Here is a 24,027-nt window from a genome sequence, read left to right as displayed (position 1 = left end):
CATAAAAGGCTACTCTGGTGGCAGAGAAGACTAAGATATAAACCCTGAAGAAAACAATGTGAAAACAAATACAAGTAGAACTTCAAGGAAAAATGGTAACGAATGGTTATAAAAAACAAGATATGATTCAAGAATAAAGGTTTAAATGAAATCACCTTTAGTTCTGTTTCTTGATTGGGAATGCTGGGTTAATCATTGAACTAGAATGTTACTTTATCCTATGTGGATGTCATATTGACAAATTATTGGGACATAGAAGTTATCAACCTTTTCCTACAGTAGGAATTTACCCCCCCCCCACCCTACCCCCCCATCACTGATCTCTTTGGGGGCAGATAACTTTCTTGATGCCTATTCAGAACAATGTTATAAAAGGGTGGTTATGTATACTTCAAATGATACTACACTTAAGGTATAATTATGGGTCTTACAGTCTTGTGACCTCAATTTAGAACCCGGTTTATCTTTAATTTATAACATTGTTTCTTTGTCCCAAGTTTCAAATGCTGAACCAAAAACAAACTTTGTGACATGTCTGTTTATATAGGTTGCTTATATACTGAGGTGAAGGTTGCAGTGGCATTCTACCTATAGATCAAATATAGTAGAGATTGAAGCCATTTGGACTTGCAGTGTTATCTAATATTTTTAGTGGTAACAGTAGTTAGTGATGAAACCATCATACACAAAGCTAATCAAATTGTTGGCTTTTTGCCAAACATAATATTTGAAAATGAAGAATTAGAATAAATTTGTTGATCTAATTTTCATCTTTTTTGTTAACTTACAGAAAACGCCTTGAAGCTTCAGAAACAGAATCATTTGGAAATGAAATCTATACCATAAGATTTCAGAAGAAGGGAGAATATCCTTTATTTGGATGCAAATATGATTTTAACTTGGAGGGTGTTGTGGATGTTCCAGAATTTTTGGTTTATTTTCCTTTGCTGATTGAGTAAGAATTTCATAATTTATTTTATTTTTATATTCTCTTATTACCTTAAGATGATGAGGGAGTATAGGGAATAATGCTATTTGTATTCACTTAGTGTTGGAAAAATGTGGGAGTATAGCCTTACAAGTGGAAAAGTATTTACACAGTATTGATACCAGCAGGCTCATGTTGCCTTGCTCTTTTGCTTTTTTTTTTTGTGACTTTCTAAAATTAATTACACAGCCATTTTTTAGTTGCTTTACAGTGTGACGAAGAGAGACACAAAATTTAAGACATGGTCTTTGAGATTTTCAGTTTAGCAAGGAGAGTATCACATAGGCAAATTATACAATACTGTACTCTACATATATAGGGACTAATTTAGCAGAGCCTATAATAAGGATAACGAGGTAAGAAGAAAGGATGGTTTTGTGACTGGGGAAATTAATGAAGGCTTTATGGAATAGATAACCTTTGATATTGACTTAAGGGACTTAAAGAACAGATGGAGCAAGGGGGATGCCATTCCAGATGGAGAAAATGGTGTAAACAAAGGCATAAATACTAGGTACATAGTGCTAGTTAGTGTACTAACATAGTTTGGCAACTAACCTAATTGAGTCAGAGTGTATAGCATATTGGAAGGGTGAATAGTGGGTGATATGGTTGTAAAGGTAGAGAATATTAGAGTGAGAGGAGTGGGGCTTGAATGTCAAAATAACAAATATAGATTTTATGTAGTGGACCGAGAGCATTAGGATCAGCATAATTTGTACCATGAGAAAGAGTACTTTGGAAGTAATTTGAAGGATGAATCTAGGTTGGGGAAACCATTTGAAAGTGTTTCAATAAAGTCAGTATTATCAGAAGAGTGTCTACTAGTTTGATGGTAGGGAAAGTAGATGGTGGCAGCTGGTGGCATAGTAGATAGAGCAACTGGGTCTGAACTTCAGAAGATCTGATTTCAAATCCAGTCTCAGACATTTACTAGCTATATTACCCTTGGGAAGTTATTTAATTGCTATCTGCCTCACTTTCTTTGTAAAATGGAAATGCTAACATCTCATGATTGTTGTGAGGATAAAATGAATATGTCAAGTGCTTTGCAGCTATTGTAGTTAGAAAAGTTGCTTTCAGTTTTGGGGGAAAGATAATTAAAAGTATTCCTTGAAAGTAGGGGGATATCAAGAATATTGTCTTATTTCTAACCTCATAGGAAACATGCTCATTTGAATTTGATTTGGTTTTATTTTGTATTGCTTACTCTTATAAAAATTCTCATGACGTTATGTTTAGATATAATCTTGAAATCTTATTTTTTGGTGAGGAAAGCAACTTCATCATGCACTTTTGCTGATATCTTGATATCCGATTAAGCTACCAAAGTACTTATTATACATGTGCTATGTTTGTGCTAAATGCAAGGGATACAGAGAAAGGCAAAAAACAGCCTCTGTTCTCTAGGGTTGCTAGTCTAATGGGAGTGACAACAGGAAAGCAACAACTATGTACAGATGATATATATCTGTCTATTTGTTTGTATATTTATAATCAAACTGGAAATACAATAGTAATGCACTAATAAAGGAGGCCTGGAAAAGGTAGCAGTTGAGACTTTAGCTCAGGCTTTATAGAGGCCTGGGACCTAGGAGACTGGAGATAAGGAGGTAGAGGATCCAAGACATGATAGACTTGATAAAAATACCTTGAGTCAGTAGATCCAATGTGGTGTGTGAGGAATAGAAAGGAAGCCAATATGACTAGATCATAGAGTATTTGGAGAAATGGGAGAGGGCTGGGTTATGAAGACCTTTAAAAGCCAAACAAAAGATTTTCTTTTTGATCCTGGAGGTAATAGGGAGCTGTTGGAGTTGATTAAATGTAGGCATACTATGGTCAAATATGTGTTTTAGGAAGATTAGTCTGTCAGCTAAGCATAGGATGGTTTGGAATGGTTAAAGGCTTGAGGTAGGGGAAGACTGGTGCAATAATTCAGGTATAAGGTGATAATTCCAGCATCAGAGGAGAGGAGGGGCATACACATAATGGGGTAAAATCAATAGGATTTGGCAACCTGTTGGATAAAGGAAAGAAGATAGAAGACAGTGAGGAGTCAAAGATAATGCCTAGGGTGTGAGCCTTAGTCGGAAAATAGTCATGTTCTTGACAGTAGAAGCAAAGTTAGGCAGAGGGAGGGTTTGGGGAAAATAAAATGGATTCTATTTTGGACATATTGAATTTAAAATGTCTATAGAACATCTAGTTGAAGATTTCTAATAAACAGTTTTAAGTGTAAGATTGGAGGTCAGGAGACAGATTAGGGTTGGACAAATAGACCTGAGAATCATCAGCATGGGGATGATATTTGAAACCTGGTGAATAGATGAGATCAACAAAAAGAATAGAATAGAATAGAAAGAAAAGAGGACCCAGCACAGAGATATGGAAAACACCCATAGTTAGTGGATATGGAGACAGAGAAAAAATGGTCATAGTTAGGAAAGCCAGCAGAGAGCACTGTCATGAAAACCTAGAGAGAAGTCATAGATGTGCTGTAGAGGATGGGTTGGCATGAGATCACCTCTGCATATAGAACAAGCTCCTCTTCTTGTGATGTAAGAGTGAAGGAGATTGTGGCACATCTGGGAAGTAAGAGCTGAGAGAGAATTCCTTGGTGAATGGCCTCTATAAAGGCTAGCTCTACAAATAGCTCATGGGTAGTCGAACTGGGATGAGAAAAATGATTCTGGGGTTACAGGAGGGTCAAACTGACAAAACAGACACACAAACATCCTTCTTGCTGAGCAATGACAAAGTTTAGCAATTTGGGATACATACTTTATAGGGAAAATGACATAGGCTAAGGGATTAGGTAAGCTTTTTGCAGGAACAATGGTTAGTAATAATTTACAAGATGGAGACAATAGATTTAGATTACCTCAGTGGTTCTGAACAGAGTTTTCTTTATGATAAATCACAGGTAACATGTCAATTTAACATGTCAACGTATGACCCAGTTTTATATAGAATACTGTATATTCTTCTCACAGAACTCCTGCATCAGTAATTTTCTTGGCAGGACATATAGTATTTGTGAAGGGGTTGAATTAATTTTTCATGCTGGTGGAGTTTGGGGGGGGATCTATGTGTCTGACTCTAGCTAGCTGATGGCTGATTTTATTTGGGCCTATTCTCACTACTGGGGGCTACATGCCTCATTATTATTATTATTATTTTAGTAAAATGTGAAGCAAGAGGATTGTGCGGGGGTTGGGGAAGAGGGAGCTATGTCAGTTTTAAGAAGCATGAAAAGATTTTGTAAAGGCTCTATGATGAGTGTCAACTGATTAGGGAAGTCTAAAAGGATTGCCTTGCTTCATTGAGGACTTACTTAGAATTATTATATAACATAAATTTGTAGTAGATCCAGTCAGAATGTTTTTTTTGATTTCTCTCCAGCTTTGTTCAGCACAACATGAGTAAGAGCAAAGACAGAATTGATGGGAATCATTCAGGACTGAGATGTGGTAGGGCAATGTTGATGATAGAATAAGAGGTCAAGAAAATTGAGAGAAAACTGTTTTACCAAGGGGTTAAGATGAGGAAAGGAGTAAAGTGTAACCAGTACAAGGAAGATAACCTGGGAAAGAATTGAACTTTTCAGGGATTGCAGGTTTGGGAGATGTAAGGCAGAAAGAGAAGTAAAATGAGGATAGATTTTGATCAGATAAAGAAATTTCAGACTTCATTAACATTAACATCATTAACATAGTAGTAGAATTTTTGTGGATGATGGCAAGATTAAAGGTATGACTTTCTCTGTAGCAGAGATGGGGTGGATGAAGAGAGTAAAAAAGGTCATGGAAAACTAGGACTATAAGAAATCGGAGGATTTGATGTAGATTCCGTATATATGTTGAAGTCCCTTAGGTCTGTAAAAATAATGGGCAAATGAATTGATTATTGATTATAAACTGATTAGATACTCTGCGTGCTGTGCTTACAAAGTATCTTCAGTTTATATAAGTAAAGTGAAGCTCATAAGTGAACTTCTCTTCAGGGCCAGGTGCAAGGGTGCTAAGGAGACTCTTGTTTTATAAAAATAAACTATTTATTGAGAATATAAGCATTAAAAAAAAGGATTTCTAACTCCACCCAAATAAAACTCCCTGGTTCCTCAAGGAATCACTTCTCCTGTTTCCACAGGCTACACTGATCCGTCCTGATCTATCTCAAATTTTCACTATTCTACAATAAACTAAACATTATTATCCTCATAATTCTTAACTTTCTTGCCAAGTTATAAAAATAACAAAGGCTAGCTGGCTGAGCCTCAGCAAGAACCAAGTTAGGACTCTGAGCTTTAGCAGACTCAGAGTCCAAACCAAAGACCAGGACTTTGTTTGGTCTTCTCGGAAAAAAAAAAACAATTTATGTAGTAGCAATCGATAGTCAGTGTTTCCCAAGTTGGAAAAGGAAAATCACTTAGCTCCTTTAAGTTTTTCCCTCCTTTCTTTCTACCTCAGACAGTGAGGAGAGAGAGAAAAGATGTTACCTGCTTCCACCACTTGAGAGAGAGTAACTGCCAACACCCTCTGAGCCATAGCCACACCCAGAGAGAGTAACTGTCACAGAAAAACCATTACACCTCCTTCACACAGTCAGATTTGAAATTGACACTGTCTCAGATCTGTTCCAAACTTCAATTCTTTCTCAAGACAATTTCTCTACTTCTTATCTCTAAACTAATATAACAAGACTTAATTTCTAATACCATCCTTATAGGCCAAAGGTAGGAGTTGGAGAGGAGATAGACTCTGAACTTGTTCAAAAAAATGGAAGGAGTGACCTAGAGGGCAAAATCCACCCTAATTTTAATCAACATGAACTGAATGGATTTCAATGGATGATAGATTACTGAGTAATAGCAATAGAGGGAGAGCCTGAAAATGGCATATGGGGAGTAAAGAGGAGGAAGAGGGCATTTATGTGGGCTGTCTTCCTCTCTCTGATGGAATTCAGGTAAACCATGGAGAGGGGTTGAATGGTGAAGGCAACTTGCTTGGATTGGAGGTGTACCAGGTAAGCCTTAGATGTATCAATAGAGTCCAATCTAAGCATTGGGGACCACCATGATATCATGCAAAAATAAACTCTAGTACAAACTATCTAAATTTTACAAAGTTCAAATTTCATGATATAGTTATGTTTTATTACTTCCAATTAGAAGCATTCTTTTGGTAATTACTTATTGATTTTCTTACATGAAAAATAATTAGATTCCTGAATAGTTCTGTAAACTACTTAAAAAAAAAAAAGAACCCTTACCTTCTGTCTTAGAATCAATACTAAGTATTGGTTTCAAGGTAGAAGAGCAATAAGGGCTAGGCAATTGGTATTAAGTGATTGCCTGAGGCCACATACCTAAGAAGTGTATATGGTTACATTTGAACCTAGGTCTTTCTGTCTCCAGGTCTTGTTCTCAACTCACTGAACAATTGAGCTGCCCCTATAAGCTGTTCTTCATTTTTGTTTGTTGTTTTTAAAATTTTTTAAACTTAATATAACAATAAGTGGCTTATAAAATCATATTGTTCAGTAATATTTCTGCTAGCAAAAATTGTATACTGTTTGTAGTTATTGTATATCTACTGAGATCCTTCTCATTTCTTAGTATAAAGTAAGTTACATGCACAATGTATATTAGATAAGTTTCACATTTAAGAGTTTGATTTTTATTTTGTTTTTTTTTGTGCCTATGAAAGCTAATTGAGTCTTTTTAGCTGGCAGCACAAGCATGTAATCCCTGCTACCAAGGAGATTGAGGCTAGCAGATTGCTTTAGCATGGTACTTCTGAATTACAGTGGACCAAGCCAATTAATTTGGTGTCCACAGTAAATCTGGCATCATATGGTTAGTTCTTGGAGCAGGGAGCCACCATTTGACCTAAGGAGCAACAAATTTGCCATGTAAATGTGGTAGGGGCCTGTATATAGCTGTTGGAATTGCCAACATGAGGGAGATAGGAAGACCCAATCCTAAAAAGTGTTTAAGAAAATGTGAAACACTGGGTGTCATCTATATTTGACAGTTTCAATAAGACACTTTGCAAAAGTTAAGTATCCCTGATAATCCTTTGATTTGTGGAAATTAGTGAAAAGGATATCAACTTTTCAGTTAATACCTGATCTTTAGTCACAATCTCCCTTTCTATTGTCTATTGAAAGACTGACTTATGGTTGACTATTACATGATGGCACATAGTAGGTTTTAGAATATTGATTAGCTAATTTTTTTTTTTTAGAAAATATTCCTATTATCAACTTCTTGAGTTAATTATTGAATACCATTTTACAACCTCTCTGAAAGTGTTACTTTTATTTCTCTAAACTCTCACTCTTAACTTCAAGTGATATAGTTTCATCATTTATGAACCTAGCAGGTCTCTTCTCTTTCAAGCTATCAAATTTCCTTTACAGTTTGAATGGTGCCCATTTTTAGTTCTCTTTCCCCTTCTGGACCTCAGTTATAAAACAAGGTGGCCCAACAAAATATTGTTAAGAGAAGTAAAATTTCTAGCTTAAGTACCTTATATACTTAAATTTGTGTATTCTAATATAAGTACAATGAGGAAAGTTTATAACTCCTGTGTTCCTCCCAGAGCTTCTAGTTGAGTGCTTTGCACATTGTAGTATTTTGATAATAACTTGCAGAATGAATGAACACATTCTATATCAATGTGCTATTATTTCCAGAGAAGGTAGTTATTTTAGTTGAAACCAGAAGATGTCAGTGTAGCTTAGAAGTACAAATTATTCAAAATCTATATGTTTTTACTACACTATCAGAATTTTTTTTTTTAACAGAATGGCAAAGAAGTATAACATGAAGTTAGTGTACAAAAAGACATTTTTGGAATTCTATGAAGAAAAGATTAAGAACATTGAAAATAAAATGCTTCTAAAACGCATGCAGGCATTAGAGGTAAGTGTCTTGAAAAAAATTTTAATTTGCCATTTCTTTAACAAGTTAAATCAACTAAAATTTTGTTTTTGAAATGTTTCCCAAACAGTTTAAGCATCCATTCTTTACAGTAATTTCTGACTAACTGCAGTGAATACACTCCCATCTCTTCCCATCTTGATGGATCAATATTTTAAAACTGTAGTATCCTCTTTTGTCATGTCTCTTGCCCCCTTATCCTATCACTTATGTTGCCCTGCCAAGACTTGGCCTTGGATTGCTCTCATCCTTGCCTGCTTTTGCTCTTCTTCGTGTTTAGCTGAACAAAGATGGGGGTGGGGTGGAGGAGGGGTGGAATCACAAAATTGTGCTAATTGGATCTACCAAAAATTTATGTTAAGAAATTTTAACTGGGCCTTCATTGTAACAAAGCGATCCTTTTACATCTTTCCAATTAACACACTATCTCCTTCATCACAGTAGACTCTTAGATATTTCTGTCCTCCTCAAACCTCCTATGGCTCCATCTCCTTCACCTTCTCACAAAAATCTTCCTCATATTTTACTGAAAATTTTTTGAGACCACTTTACTTATCCCTCAGATATGCTTGTCTCACATGAAAAGGCCCTTCTCTCTGCCAAGGCAAAGCCCTTTAGAAGCACAATTGATTCCATTCTATCCTGTCCTACAGTATCCATCTTCTCTATCAGATTGTTCTAGTATCAATACTTATACTTTCATTCTCTCCCTGTTTACTGATTGTTGCCTACAAACATTCCATTCTCAAAAAGACATTATTGATCCGTCTGTCCCAGCTGGTTATCTTTTTGTCTTTCTTTTTTGTTGCTAACCTCTTTAAGAAGACTCTATGATAGGTCCACTTTTTTCCTCTTTTTAATTCTCTACAGCAGAGGTATGAAACATGCAGTTACCCACAATGATAGAACCAGATTAAAATGTAATTGTGAAATATTTAACAAAATAAATAAGAATGGGATAAAAGTAGATAACATTAGATTTTAAAACTAATTGTAGGGGGCACCTGGGTGGCTCAGTGGATTGAGAGGCAGGCCTAGAGACCGAAGGTCCTAGGTTCAAATCTGGTCTCAGACACTTCCCAGTTGTATGACCCTGGGCAAGTCACTTAAACCCTATTGCCTAGCCTTTACCACTCTTCTGCCTTGGAGCCAATACCCAGTATTGACTCCAAGATGGAAGGTAAGGGTTAAAAAAAAACAAAAACAACTAAACGCAGGTAACAGAGATCTTTATGTATGTATGGTTTTTATTTGAGTTTGAAAAAGACTGGACAAAGTACTCTGAGCAAAGTCTGACTTTATTTGGTGGCAAGGTCTACAGATGCCTCTCATAGACTCTAAGATTCTGATCAACATTGACAGATTTTTAGAGACAAAAAGGGGAACTAAAACTTAGAGAGGTCATCATTTTCTATTTAAGTAACAAGATCTTTATAGGTCATGGATGGGTCAGGATACTGACTTGGGCTGCTTATGCAGGCCATTCTCAACAACCCAGTCCCTATTTCTGAGAAATTCCAACCCTCCTTAAGGGTTTGCTACCTTCCTACATAAATCAGTTTGATAGAAAGAATAGTATAATGTAATATAATCACACACTTATGATTAATATTGTAATATACTTATGGTGACACACTTAAAACTATTACTCAGTGCTAGCCTGGATCTACATTCTTAATCTGGTTACGTGGGAAGACTTTTGCTTTGGACTATAATCTTACTACATATTACAGAGTTGTAAGGCTTCTTAAGTTAATACAAATGAGAAGCTACTTAATTAAATTTCCTTCTTACAAGTTTGCTACCTCTGCTCTATATTCTGCCTTCCAGTCTTATTATTATTCCAATGAAACTATTCTCTTCAAAGTTATTAACAATCATTTAATTGCCAAATCTGTTTCATAATTCTCATCCTTCTTGACCTTTCTATAGCCTTTGGTACTGTTGGTCACCTACTTCTCCCTAGATTTTTGCAATACTACTCTTCCCTATCTATCCAACTTTTCCTCAGTTCCCTTTGCTATGTCAACTAGGCTAGGCCTACTAACCCTGGGTATTTCTCAAGCTTTCTCTGGGATCACTTCTTTTCTCCCGCTTTACTATTTCACTTTATCAGCTCCTACAAATTCAATTATCTTTTTTTGTTGATGATTCTTAGATCTATTTATCTACCCTAAAACTTCTCTGTTGACTTCTAGTCTCACATCTTCAATCACCAGTTGAATACATTGAACTAGATGTTCTGTAAACATATTGAACTGTGTGTCCAAAACAATTTGTTTTCTTTTCCCCAAAATTCTCTCTTTTAACTTCCCTATAACTGTCCAGTGCACCCCCATCTTTCCAGTCACTTAGACTTTTTGCAACTTAGGTTTCATCTTTGACTTCTCTTATCCCCCATATTCAATCAGTTGCCAAGACCTGTTGATTTTGCCTTCATAATATCTCTTTGTACTCCTCAGTACTGTGTTTAGAGATGCAAAAATTAAAAAAAAAAATTGAGTATAAAATGCAAGCCCAATTAGATGATTTAAAGTGTTTCTTACAGGATCAATTGGCAAACATCCACCCTACCAGAAACAGACCTGTTTCTGAACCTTTGAATGAAGAAATTTCCTTCCCTGAAATAGAGATGGAAAACACCTTCCCTGTTGCTCAGCTAACAGACTGGGTCTCTCATGGTTAGCAAATCTTGTCTGAATTTAATCCCCAAAGCCCTTCCCCTGCAATCCCAGTTTCTCATGTTCCTTCTCCTACACAAAACCAAATTCTAGAGAAACTCTTAATCAAACTGTCCCACAGGTACCAAATTCAACTAGAGGCCTGTTTTCTCTAAGAGAAGTACTTGAAATAGGACAGAAAGGGGATGTGGTGACTTTAAGGCACAATATACCATTTACTCCCTAAGAAATAAATGAATTTACATGAAATGTTCCCACATATGAACACGATCCCTTCGTGGTTGCCAAAACTCTAAAGGTTAAAATTATGGTTGAGACTGAATGTAATAATTATATTTGGTCATCAAGGATTTTATTCATAAAATCCTAATGAAACACCCAAACTCAGCTGGAAATTTTATGGTGATTTAATTGATATAGTAGAAGAGATTAAGAAGAAGGAAGAAGGAAGGGGCTAGTACCGGATGGGAAGATTAGAAGAAAGTAAGGTTTTGAGTGTGAAGGAGGAAAGAATCAGCCTGACCTCCAAAGGAGCTCAGCTAAGATGCCTGAACCTGAATCAGCTCAAGGGCAAAACTCACCACCAACACTCCAAGATGTCGAAATGCCTAGCACACTCTCAGCCAGAGTTGCCTCTCCAGGGAAAGAGGAGGAGAGAGGAAGTGACATGCCTTATATAGACAGTTTTACATCACTTTCCTGCGTCTTATCTGTACCAATGATGGCTTAGCTTGACTTAGGACAGCCCAGGGGTCTGTCCTTTTTTCTGCACATGTCTGTTGAAGGCCACTTCCTCAGATAATTAAATTTTGAGTTTGATGCAGACCTTCCAAATCTTGTTAAACTAAGAAGGGAGGAGAAATGTAGTTTCCAAGGCCTGATTCTGTTATTCCAAGTATCTCCATTGTTACTGATCAGGAAATAGCTAAATCAAATCTTCTAAAGAATGATCTGATTAGGGTGGAATATCTGATTAGGGTAGAATAGTTTTAAAATTCATACATCCTGGTGCAGACCATTATCACATAAAGCCTGAACTATTGAAATAGCCTACTGCTTTCTCTGTCTCTCAGTAAACTCCAGTGGCTTCTTATTATCTCCATGATCAAATATAAAATCATCCATCTGACTTTCAAAGCTTTATAACTTGGCCCTCCCCCTCACCTTTCTAGTATTTCTTAATACTTTACATCTAACATATTCTTCAGTCTGCAACCTTTTTCCTGGTCCATAAACAAGATTCCATTTCCTAACTTGAGGTATTTTCATTGCCTGTCTTTAGTCCTTGAACAATCTCTATCTTCATCCCTATCTCCTGTCTTCCTTCAAGTCTAGATTAAAACTCATCTTCTACAGGAAGCCTTTTCCAATCCCTTCTTAATTGTAGTACCATTATTCTGTTGGTAATTTCCAGTTTTCCTTGATATAGTTTTTTTGTGTATTGTCTTCCCCTTAGACTATGAGCTCCTTAGAGACTATTTTTTACCTTTCTTCTTATCTCCAGCACTAGCATAGCCTGACAGATAGTAGATGCTTAATAAATATATTCATTGACTAATTCATTGAATTATGCTTTTTTCTCTGTGCATATTTTGGACCATCTTATAATTGAAATCCTTTGAGTATTTCAATAACTTAAACTAGATAGGGAGTAAATTTAAAACAAACGTCTAACTTTTTTCTTATAAACAACAACATTAAATTTCATTAAAAACCAATTACATTTGTTTAGCCACAATTTCTTTTGATTTATGTCACTGTAAAATAGCATAATTTTTCAGTTCCTCTAAATCCTAATCAGGAATATTTGTCAATTGATTTTTATTCACTTTTCTTTTTGTTGTTAGTGTAATACTTTTTTTTTCCTGGACAAACCCATCCTTTCTCTTTCCCTTTTTCTATTAAAAAGGTTCCAGGCAATTTAATTGTGTCATTTCTTGAATAGAAAGTGGAAGTAATGTAAATGTTTACCATTGACACTTTAGATTTATTGACCCCTTTAGATATCTGTGATTAATTGAAAGTAAGCATAAGTAATCAGTCTCAGATAATATCTCTGAATAATCCTAGATAAAAGATTAGAATGTATGGCACATTGGCAGATTATTCCATACTGCTGGGCATAGTTTTTTGTTTTTAGCTAAATTACATTTAAGGAAATTGAGTCATTAAAGATATTGAACTAATACGATATCTTTTTCTCTTCTGGATCTAAACAAGAAGAAGAGTTCTATACCCAATTTTATTTGTTTGTCATGATAAACTTTTATGCCTTTCCACAGTATATACATGAAAGTAATAGTTTTCTAATTTTTTTTCCTTTTTTTTCTCTTCTCATTGATCTAATATTATATATTGAAAAAGCTTCAAAATATTCAGCCCATTTTTTCTCTACCATTGAGAGGTGGTATCTTTGTCAATAAGTGGAGAAGGTTGAAGAAGCTTGCACTCTAATAGGGAAAAAAACACAGAAGGAAACTAAAAAGAAACATGGGGAAGGGAATAGAAGGTATCTGGTTTGGGAGCATAATGATGGTGGAATTTTAAGGAGTGCAACTAGTAGGACATGAGCCCTCTTTAAATGGAACTTTCCATTTTTCTAAAAAAGAATAAAAACTTCACTACTGTCCACATCAAATTTTAAATAAAAAATATTGTATATATTAAGGGCATTCTTTTGCCTCTATAATATATTATCTTTTATTATTTATCATTTTGGCTTCATATTTATTATCCTTTTTTGTTTGTTTTCTTTTTTCCTACTAAGTATGAGAGTAGTAATGTTTGCCTTATTTATTTTCTCATTTCTCATTAACAAAAAGAAATTATTTTTATATGTTCCATCTCATTCTGTCCCCAGGGTCTTTCTCATATTCTTCAGTTAGGTACTCTTCTCTAGGTTATCGGTAGGAAGAGGAGGCAGCAAGGTAGAGCTAAGCAAAGAGGAGGGAGAAAAAGGTATTGAACCAAAGAAACACACTTGACCACAGAAGTGAAATAATGTTCTTGTCAAGACAGCTGAATAGGTGATCATTATCATAACTGTATGAATATTAGCTTTTATTTTTCTTTATTTTAAAAAAAGCCCCTAATATTAATTCTAAGACTAAAGAGAAGCAAAGGCTAGGCATTTGGAGTTAAGTAACTTGCCGGTCACAGACCTAAGAAGTGTCTGAGGCCAGATCTTCCTGATTCTAGGCTTGGCACTCTTATCAACTCTGCTACACAGATGCCCCATATTTTTCTTATTCTTAATAATAGTAGCTCACATTTATATATACCATTGTGATTTAGTACTATATTCATTCATATTATTTTTGCCATGTGTATTGTTCTTTTGGTTGTTTCCCTTTGGTACATAAAACATCTTATGTCTCTTCTTCAAAGTAATTATTCTTTATCTAAATAATATTTTCTAAATCATGATTTATTCTGCCATTCTACCGTTATTGAGCTAAGTTTTTTCCCTAGCTTTTTACTACAGTAGGTCTAATAATTCATTTACATTTTACTTATGAATCTAATAAAGTACTGATGTCAGATAGTGCAAATTGTGTCACTTTAGTATAAAAGAATGACTCTCAAGGTTGTCAGGTTATTGAGGAACTTCAAATCTCATTTCTTGGCAATTGTTAGCTTTGCTATGGATCATCCTTGGAACTTTGTTGCCTCCATTTCTTTTATTCCTTGATTTTTATCACAACATTGTATTATGTGTTTATATATACTGTTTATATACAGGATGTCTATCTTTAACCTTCTTGGGGTATAATAATTTAATTACTTCATTTGCTTAACTACTCAGATTGTGTTGCAGTGTAAATAAAAAAACAAAGCATTATTCTCAGGAGCCTATGCCCCAAATCAGAGAGCTAGAGGGTGGGGCAAAAAAACTCCTTGAAAAGCCTTTATTTAAAGAGGACTCCAAAGCTTTTATGCTCCATTCCTTGAAATTGACTCCACCATCATTCTGCCTGTATCAAGTACCTTCTCCCCCTTTTTTTTTCAACTTCTTTTTGTATGTTCTTTTCCCCTTTTAAATTGTAAGATCCTTGAGGGCAGGGAAAGGCTTTTTCTTATCTATATCCCTAGCACTTAACATCATGCCTGGTACATTATAGACACTTATGAATGTTTATTTATTTTGAACAGCTCCACCAACAGTAGAGGCAAATATCATTGTGTCTCATAGCTCCTCCAATAATGAGTATTTCTGTCTTTTCTCCTCCTTGCTGGTCATAGCTCCAGGTATTTTAGCTTTCCTTTTTTGTGGTGATTTGGAACCGCCTTTCATGTGGTTCTTTTAAAATTGTTCACATCCTGTAATCATTTATCTTTTGATACTGTTTTATGCTTTCATAAATTACTTTGTAAGCACTTATCTCAAACAGCCCTTTGTAGCAGATAGTAAAAGTTCAAGTTGATAGGCAGTTGAGATTTGATAGTTGTGACTTGAACTTAAGTTTTCTGAATACATGATTCTTCTTTGCCAAGGTGTATGTTAACTTAATAATAGACATCTTTTAGCAAAATATTTTAAGAACTGATTGTATTGAATTTTGAATTATAGTCTTACTGATATTAGGAAACTTAAGACCTTAATTTAATTTCCTAGCCGTATCCAGCAAATGAGAATGCCAAACTTGCCTCGGGGAATGTGGGTGATTATGAACATGCTGCAAAATATATGAAAAATAGTCAAGTTAGATTACCTTTGGTAAGTATTTCCTTAAAGATAATTAATTCAGACCTATCCAATACATATGTCTGGTATCCTTTGTTTACTTTGTTCTTTAATTTTTTTTTTAAAAAGCTATTCCTTGTGATACATATTATGTAAGCAATGCTTATAGTTCATCTATATTTACTTCTTAGTATAGGAACAAGAATTAATTTTCTTTTAAATCAACTATATAGATGCAGCAGCAGAGTTGGAGTAAGATAAGTTTTAAGGGATTAGGGAGGAAATTGTGATGTTAATTGCCAAAATGTAAGAGAGCATATAAACCTAGACTTTGTTGTCCCTTTGCCTCATCCTTTCTCTCCTATTCTTTCTCAGAAAAAGAGAATGATGTTAGACTATGTGAGATTTAAAATAGTGATGCCCATAAACTGTAGTGAGTTAAAATGGTGGAAAATATAAATTGTGATAGATATAAGAGAGGGTGAGTAAATTTGACCACAGAAAATGTTTCACTACAGTGTCTTGGTTTTTAAATCAAATATAAGGTGGTCGCCAGGGAAATATTCCCAATTATTCAAATACCCAAGTCAACTGGGTTTTATAGAGATTTTAGTTAATACAAATGTGGAATTAAAGAAAAGAGAGAAAGAGAGAAAAGGAAATAAGTATGAAGGGCCTTAAGCCAACATGGCCTAGACCTGAGTCTTAAGAGAGAGAGATCAGTCAATCAGTCTTTTAACACTCACCACAAGGTCTGTCTAAGCAAGGATTCTAGTGACACCAGGCCAGCATCATCTTAGCTGCTTTCACCAGCTCCCTCCTCCATCTGAATGTTTCAGAATCAGTCCTTCCTCAATCTAAATGTTTCAGAATGACCTCCAGCTTTTCTCTGAGCTCTTATTTTTAAGGGCAAAATCTCCTATGTCACCTCCCTTAAGTTCTTCCATCTACCAATCATTGTAGATGTTTTCCAAAAGACAGCCCATTTTGAATTCACAGCTGAGTAGATTAATCTCTTTAGTAAGACAGAAAAAAAATCTGCTGTGTCGACTAATTTCATTAAGAGAAAACCTCTGAGTAAGTTTTCACCTTTTAGGTCTAAGTAGTTTACAAGTTGCCCCACCTTTTTAGGCACCTAGCATCCCATTGTATCAATTCCAAAAACAGGCATGGCTCAAAGAACTCCTTTCCTTTATAAGTATGGTTTTCAAGTACTTTCATTGTTTAGCAAGGAGTTTTCTGCCCTAAAGCAGTCTTAAGTACAGGTGGAATCGAGGTCCTCCCATAGCAAGGAGTTTTCTCCCCTTAAGTAGGGGTGGAGTAAGGGATACTCCCATAGTAAGAAGTTTTCACATTCAAGTAGAGTTCTCACTATCTGGTAGGGAATTGGAGGATTCCTCAATGTGGAGTAAAATTTTTAACATTCATAAGTCTGAAATTTTAAGGTTTACAACTAAGACTATGGATTCGATTTCATTGTTGGCTGTATGAATGTAGTTAAAAATAAATTATTTTTTAAAGATAGATCACTATTACTAATTATATTAATAAGTTTTATATATTATAAGATTTTATTACTATTGAAGAATTACTTATGTTTTATATTAAGTGTGTACTACTAAACTTTTAAACCATTAAAGCTTAAAACTGCTTAGACTTCTGGGACACTCTTCCTAGACAATATTTTAATAAATACTCTTAAAATTTATATCAATTTGCAGTGAAAATTGGAACTAGACTTACAGTTTTCCATATGTGTCATCTTAGACTTTGTTTAATGTTTAAAATGTTCATGAGTTATAAACAATATCATTTTCTATAAAACTGTATTGTTTTGTATTGAGCCTTATGTAACTTTCCTCTTTTTTAATTTAAATTTAGGGAACCTTAAGTAAATCTGAATGGGAAGCTACAAGTAAGTAGTCTTGGTGTGAACGCCAAGTCTTTTAGTGTTTAATTGTTTGAAAAGTTATTATTTAAATCTGATAACAAGGAATTCCAATGCTTCAAAGAAATTTTTAGAGATTTTTTTTTTGTTCTCTTGCATATGAATTGTTTTATTTTTACTTTCCTGAATACCAGCCTCTCTGCATCTGAACCTTTTATTTACCCATTCTTATTGTCTTTTCCTCTCCCCCTTCTCCTCCCCAAACATCCTAAGTTGGAGATTGGATTGTGTCTGTGATCTAATTACTTCTTTCCTCCACTAACATTAGTGAGGACTTGTAATAATTTATAGTTAGGGACCTATATCCTGTCCCTATACCAGTCCTAAAAAAGATAAACTATTGTTTATAAGCTTTATTTCATGCAATTTATTGTATTTTAGGCACTTGCTTAGCAAAGCAAAGATTAAGTGCCTTTGAACCAAATTAACTCTGACTTAAAAATTAGGACCAAAATATTTGATCTCTTCCAGAAATCAGTCATCTGTGGCAATCAGACCAGCTTTTAGCTTATATCCTGTTTCTACTTGGGAGATTTGCTCTATGAATGTCCTCTAGTAACTTTGCACTAGACTAGGCATTAAGTTTTTTTTCCTAGTTTTGAAATTACATTTCAATACTATCTTGTGCCTTTTTTGTACCCATTTTGAACCCATGCCACTGGATTATGGTGTGTATACAGATTTTGCAATTGGTGATCACTTATCAGTTTAAGCATGGCTATCAGTAAATAAGGGAAATAGTTGAGGATATTAAGGTTTCTCCTTTTCTCCTTGTTTTAAGAACTTTCTAAAAGCAGAATGATTTTATTAAACCTTATACTGTGTACTAGAGTTATTCCTTTTATTTTACTAAGCCTTGAACATATTTTTTCTTTTATTTTTAGGTATTTACTTGGTTTTTGCATTTGAAAAGCAACCTTGAACATAAAACTGATTTAGTCAAAAAAGGTGGTTTATTCTACCTTATACAGAAGTGGAGGATTCTCAATCGGCACTAGCAGCTTTGTTTTTATCTCTTTTTTTCTTTGTTTATCTCTTCTTTATTAAAAAAAAATAGTTTCAAACATGTAGGATCCTTCAAAGAACCAGGGCGAACACATTTGTCTGCCCTACAGCTCCTGACTATGGCAGATAAACTTTTGTATGTGTGTATAAAAAATGAGCTTGGACATTCATCTCTTTAAAACAATTAGTTTCCTTTCAGAAATAGTCAGGGGGGGGAAACCTATTTGACTTTTCACTGATCTGGTAGCTTTCAAAAATTATGTTAAAAGTACAACTTATTATTGAGGCAGCTGAGCCATTACCCTGATGCTCCAGTTTATTTGGTGATGTTTACAGTATTACATTTTGAGACTGTAGGATGTGGGGCAAGAAATCCAAGCTGTGAGCGTGTGTGCACGCATATGTGTGTACTTGCATATGTGTAGTCTTATACTGTTTTCAACATTAAATGGTTTTCCATTCTGTACAGTTTTGAATGTTGATGTTCTGAATATGCTGGCAAAATACAAGTTTTCACATATCTGTTTTAGAACATCTTGAAATTCTAGGCAACATTTTGTTACTATATTTAATAGAAGTAATAGCCTCCTACTACCAGTATACTACTACTAGTATCATTTAATATATTTAGTATATCAGTAATGTTTGTTTAGCTTAAGGCCCTTCCTAAAATAGATATTTTTTAGCTACATAGCATAGAATTCTTTTATAATTTGTTTTCTACAATAATATTTGCAGCTTTTTTTTCTCCTTTGGAAGGAGAAATAGTTGCTGCCATCTAAAATGCTTGATTGTTAGAACTACAAAATTCTAAGTTACTGCTTATAATGGATAGTAGATTCCCCTTATTAACAACAAACATTACTATGCTAAAACACTTTCATACCTTCTAATGCATCATTATTTGTATCTTAACTTCTGTGAAGGTAATTTGATCAGTAATCCTCATGTCTAGCCAAGTTGCAGTATTTCATTTTTCTCACAATTAAAAAAAAAATCTCCCTTGGCATACTGAAATGCAAATTTTTTACCCCCACTTGATGTTTCTTTATGAATGGGATTAAACTGGTGGTGTGTGATCACATAGTCAGTAGTTAGTAGTCAGAAGTCATTAGGTTGATGCTTATTGAAGAACAGTGATAAGTACTGGTTTAAATCATTAATGGCCTTTTGGTCCGGAACTGTGGCCAATGGTCTGAACACCATTGTTAGGGTTGAAGATTGTCCATGCCAAACCTAATAGTACATATGTAAGGGACAAGGGAATAAGAAAGCAAATAGAGGAGGAAAGGGGGTTGGTCAAAATAAATGGAATATGGAGTAGTGAAATACTTTTGATGGCTTTAGATACTACTCCTTGATCTCTCTTCTATAGGCTGCTTACCTTTTCTTTGGCTATATAATCACTTGTATGGTAAGTGGAGAATATATAATTTACCACACGGGGTCCTGTAGATGCTTTAACATTGATACCTTCAGCAAATTACCTATTTTTATTTGGTGAATACAAGAAAAAAAATCTCTGATAGCTAAAGAGTTATATCTCCTTTGGTGGCTATCAATAAAAGGAATGCTGGCTCTGCTTTAACTTCCAAGTATCAGAACTGCTTTCATTTCTGAGATCAGCTAACATCAATACTATTAAAAACAATTTTTTATGGTACTGTAGTGTTTAAAAGGTGATTTCCTTTCAATAATCCTGTGGAGCATGCAGGGTAAGCATTATTCCCATTTTATAGTTGAGGAAACTGAGGCTAAGAGAACAACTTTCTCCTGGTCAGAGAGGGTTAGCAAGTGTCAAGATTCTGACTAATTAATTTTCTTCCCACTATACTTATTTCTTTCTATTTGAATTCTGGAATTTTGGGGGTATGTTTATTTGTTTTCATAGTTCCCTTACTGTCTCATGTCCTTCCCTAAATTAGTGTATTATAGTTGTTGGTAATAGTACTGAGACTTAAGATTTTCTTCTGATATTTGTAAATGTACCACAGCTATAAATAAATATGGGCCATGAAGATTGAATAATAAAATAATGTCACTTTGTTATGAATACATGAAATAGTCAAACTTGGTTCTTTATTTTGCATGTAACATGATATACATATTAAAACTTCCTCAGAGGGGAGAGAGAAGCTTTAAGGTAGGAAGATAGAGAAAGGATAGAAGTTTTAGATACCACAAGGGGGACGACAGAGTCAAATTAGAGATATGAAGTGGCAGGAATGAGTCTTTATTAATTATCAATGAGCCACAGCCAAGCTCTGATTAAAGGACCATTCAGAAAGCTTATACCAGTCCAGAGATCCACATTTAATACCACACAGGTCGGAGAGATGATAGAGAAAGATTAGAGATATCAGTGCAAGCTGGAAGGGAGGAAGAGCCCAAGAGAGTGAGGCGGAGCTGGCTGGGCTCTATTTATATGCAAATATACACAGTACATAGGGATGGTTATCATTGGTTAATGACAAGGTATAGGTGTGGTTTCTCTTAACCAGGTGAGCACAAAGAAACCTGTGTTCCCGCCCCTAACCTGGGGGAAGCTGGGGTCAAGAGTCAGAGGCTTTCCCAGCCACATGCAATACTGAGCATGCTCAAGACTGAGCATGCTCTCTTCTAAGGCAATCTGTACATACCAACTGTTTCCCTTGCCCATAGCTAGGGGTGGACTGCTACACATATCTTTAAATAGATTCCAATTCTTACAAGGCCAAGTTACATGTTTGTGAGTGATTGTTAGGCCAATTAATTTGATTGGCAGCAAAGACTAATTTTACTACCTTTTAGAATGTCAAATTTTAATAACCATATATTTTTTATACTTGCTTTAAAGTGTCATAAGATTCTGGTAAGTATAGTGACGTGAAAGTTTTAAGTATATCTGGACACAGTTCCTCTAAGAAATTCCCAAGCAAAAGTTTCTGACACTTGAAGCAAAGAAACAGATAGTGATGCCTAGGAGAGGAATGTTTTGGATTTGAAAATCACTGGGATAGTGATGGTTAATAAGTCATGTTTGATACTTACTGTGGCTCCCTTATACTTAACTTTTCTGGCTTTCTGCAGTTATCTATTTCTTTGTAAAGTTCTGGATTTTTGTTTTATTGTAATGTTCCTAGGAATATTCATTTTGGGATTCCTTTCAGAGGGTAACTGGTGGCAAGATATGAGACAGTCCAATTATAAGTCTATTTTAACAGCCTGGGTTAAAGATGAAGACTTGAACTTGGATAGGTATATTTTCTGAATAGAGGGAACAGGACCTATATAAAAAATACTTTCAAAGTAGGAGCAACAAGATTTGGCAAAGAATAGGATTTGGGGCGATACTAAAGTAAAGAGTCAAGGATGATGCAGAGCTAGGCCTGGAAGAGTAAAGAATTAAGAATAGCACAGATTGTGAGACTAGGGTGATGGTGTCCTTGATAATAATTGGGAAATTTGGGAAGAATGGAAAGTATGGGTTAAAGAAAAGTAAATTTTGTCTAGGACATGTTAAATTTGACATGCCTGCTAGACAGTGTTAAGATATTCAAAAGGCAGTTAGTTAATGATGTGAGACTGGAACTGTGTTGAGAGTCTAGGATTGGGGAATAGGTCTGACCACCATCTGCTTGGAATCATAATTGAACCTATGGCAGCAGATGAGCTCACCAAATGAAGCAGAATAGAAGGACGAGAAGAGGGCCCAGAACAGGAGCTTTGAGAGATAGCCACTTCCCTTAGTTATAAGTATCTTGCTATTAAAGCTTCTGCTCAGCTCTATTGCTCTGTGGCCTCGTGTAATGTGTCATCCGAAGTTGTGTCTTTATTGAACTAATTATTGTACATGGAATGAGCCAGGATGTCCCTATGTTTCTACTAGCCTCTTTCCATACTTCACTCCTTTGCTTATACAGTGCCCTTTGCACTATTACAAGAAAGTGTATAACAAGGATGAGAATTCAGCAAAAGATAATGAGGAACAGTAGGATAGGTAGTAGGAGAATAAGGAGAGAGTAGTATCATGAAGACCTAGACAAAATAGAGTATTTAAGAATAGAAAGAAATCAATGGTGTAAGAATTTGTAGAAAAATCAAGAAGTATTAGGACAAAAAAGCTGGAGGTCCCCAAAGCTTCATTTCAGAGTGGGTAAGAAGAGAGTGACAGGAGAGGAAGCAGAAGCACTGATGATAAAACAACTTTTTCAAGAAGTTTAGCTAGAAAGGGATGTAAGAGAATAGAGCTTTAATAATAGTGGAGAGGATAGGCTTCAATAAGAGAGAGAATTAGAATATAGATGGGAGAGTTGGCAAACGAAAGCCCAAAATAATGAAAATATTAATATTCTATTTGATAAACCCAAGGTTACTACTTTGCTTAGAACTTTTTATTTGCCAAAAGCTGGAAAGCAGGCTAGCAAAAATTAAATTTAGATAAACATCTAAAACCATATACCACAATAAACACCAAATAGATATATGACATAAATAAATTGGAGAATATCTTTCGTAACCACAGGTGGAGAATTGTTACCTAAACAAGCATTACAGATTCCTATGTTTACAATTTTGATTACATAAAATTGAAAGACTTGAATGATGAGATAAATGCACTTAAAATGAGAAAGGAAACAATTGGGGGAAAATATTCACAGCAGATTTCTTTGACAAAAAACTAATAATGTTTAAAATATATAAAAAATTGATGGGGGCAGCTGGGTAGCTCAGTGGATTGAGAACCAGGCCTAGAGACGGGAGGACCTAGGTTCACATCCGGCCTCAGCCACTTCCTAGCTGTGTGACCCTGGGCAAGTCACTTGACCCCCATTGCCTAGCCCTTACCACTCTTCTGCCTTGGAGCCAATACACAGTATTGACTCCAAGACGGAAGGTAAGGGTTAAAAAAAAAAGAACAGAACAGAAGAGAAAAATAATTACTGTTGGATATGTTATGGGAAAATAGGCATATTAATGCATTGGTGGTAGAGCTGTGAATTCTGGGAAATGATTTGGAATTGTACCAAAAAATTATAGTAAACTGTCTATTCCTGTTAGGCAAGAGATACTACTATTAAGTAGATATTCCAGAGGTCAAGAATAGAGGGAAAGGGTCAGTATATACAAAAGTATTTATAGCATCAGTTCTCATACTAGCAAAGAACTAGAAACAAAATAGGTACCTATCAGTTGAGGAATGGCTGAATAAGTCATGGTATATGACTATAATGGAAAACATTGCACCATGACAAATTGTGAATATTACATTCAGAAAAATAGGAAGATTTATATGAACTGATATAAAATTAAATGAACAGAGCCAAAGCAACAATTTAGCTAATTACAAAGAAAGATTTCTACTTAGAGCAGGGCATTGGAAAAATATATTAATGAGCAGAGGTAGATGTAGAAAAGGATATTAATCCTAATATTAAGGATATTAAAGTACAAAAAAATTCATAAGGGGCCATAAAGAAAATAATTTTATTACTACCTTTAAACATTTTTCAAAAGCAAAAACTAAAAAAAAACCAAAACTCATGGTTTCTTATGTAAATTTATATATTTTTTTGTATATTGAAAACATTGATTTATATTGACATTTTATTTTGATTTTTCATACAAAAGGAAATTTAGCTTAAAAGTGAGAACAGGTATATACGTTACTAGTTTGATATTTTCTTAAACACTTCATTTGTAAGATTTAAAATTGGGTTTGACTCAATGAGAGTTATAAAAGTGAGATTGTGGTCGCCGTTTATTAAATATTAGCCCTTAAATGAGAAATGA

The 24,027-nt window shown here is 34.8% G+C and overlaps 1 protein-coding gene across 2 annotated transcripts in view; it reads left to right on the top strand.

Annotated features, from left to right (window-relative positions):
- RNMT (RNA guanine-7 methyltransferase) overlaps window positions 1-20,312 on the top strand; it is a 52,504-nt gene extending 32,192 nt beyond the window's left edge. For both annotated transcript variants that reach the window (XM_007487763.2, XM_001371854.3), the window contains exons 7-11: window positions 791-955; window positions 7,802-7,919; window positions 15,234-15,335; window positions 17,184-17,217; window positions 18,135-20,312. In XM_007487763.2, the coding sequence (XP_007487825.1) occupies window positions 791-955; window positions 7,802-7,919; window positions 15,234-15,335; window positions 17,184-17,217; window positions 18,135-18,172 (457 nt within the window). In that variant the 3' untranslated portion in view covers window positions 18,173-20,312. The remainder of the gene's footprint in view (window positions 1-790; window positions 956-7,801; window positions 7,920-15,233; window positions 15,336-17,183; window positions 17,218-18,134) is intronic.
- Window positions 20,313-24,027: the final 3,715 nt, after the last annotated feature.

The sequence above is a fragment of the Monodelphis domestica genome, chromosome 3, assembly GCF_027887165.1.
Source record: "Monodelphis domestica isolate mMonDom1 chromosome 3, mMonDom1.pri, whole genome shotgun sequence".
Taxonomy (NCBI): Eukaryota; Metazoa; Chordata; class Mammalia; order Didelphimorphia; family Didelphidae; genus Monodelphis; species Monodelphis domestica.
This window is presented reverse-complemented; position numbering and strand designations above follow the sequence as displayed.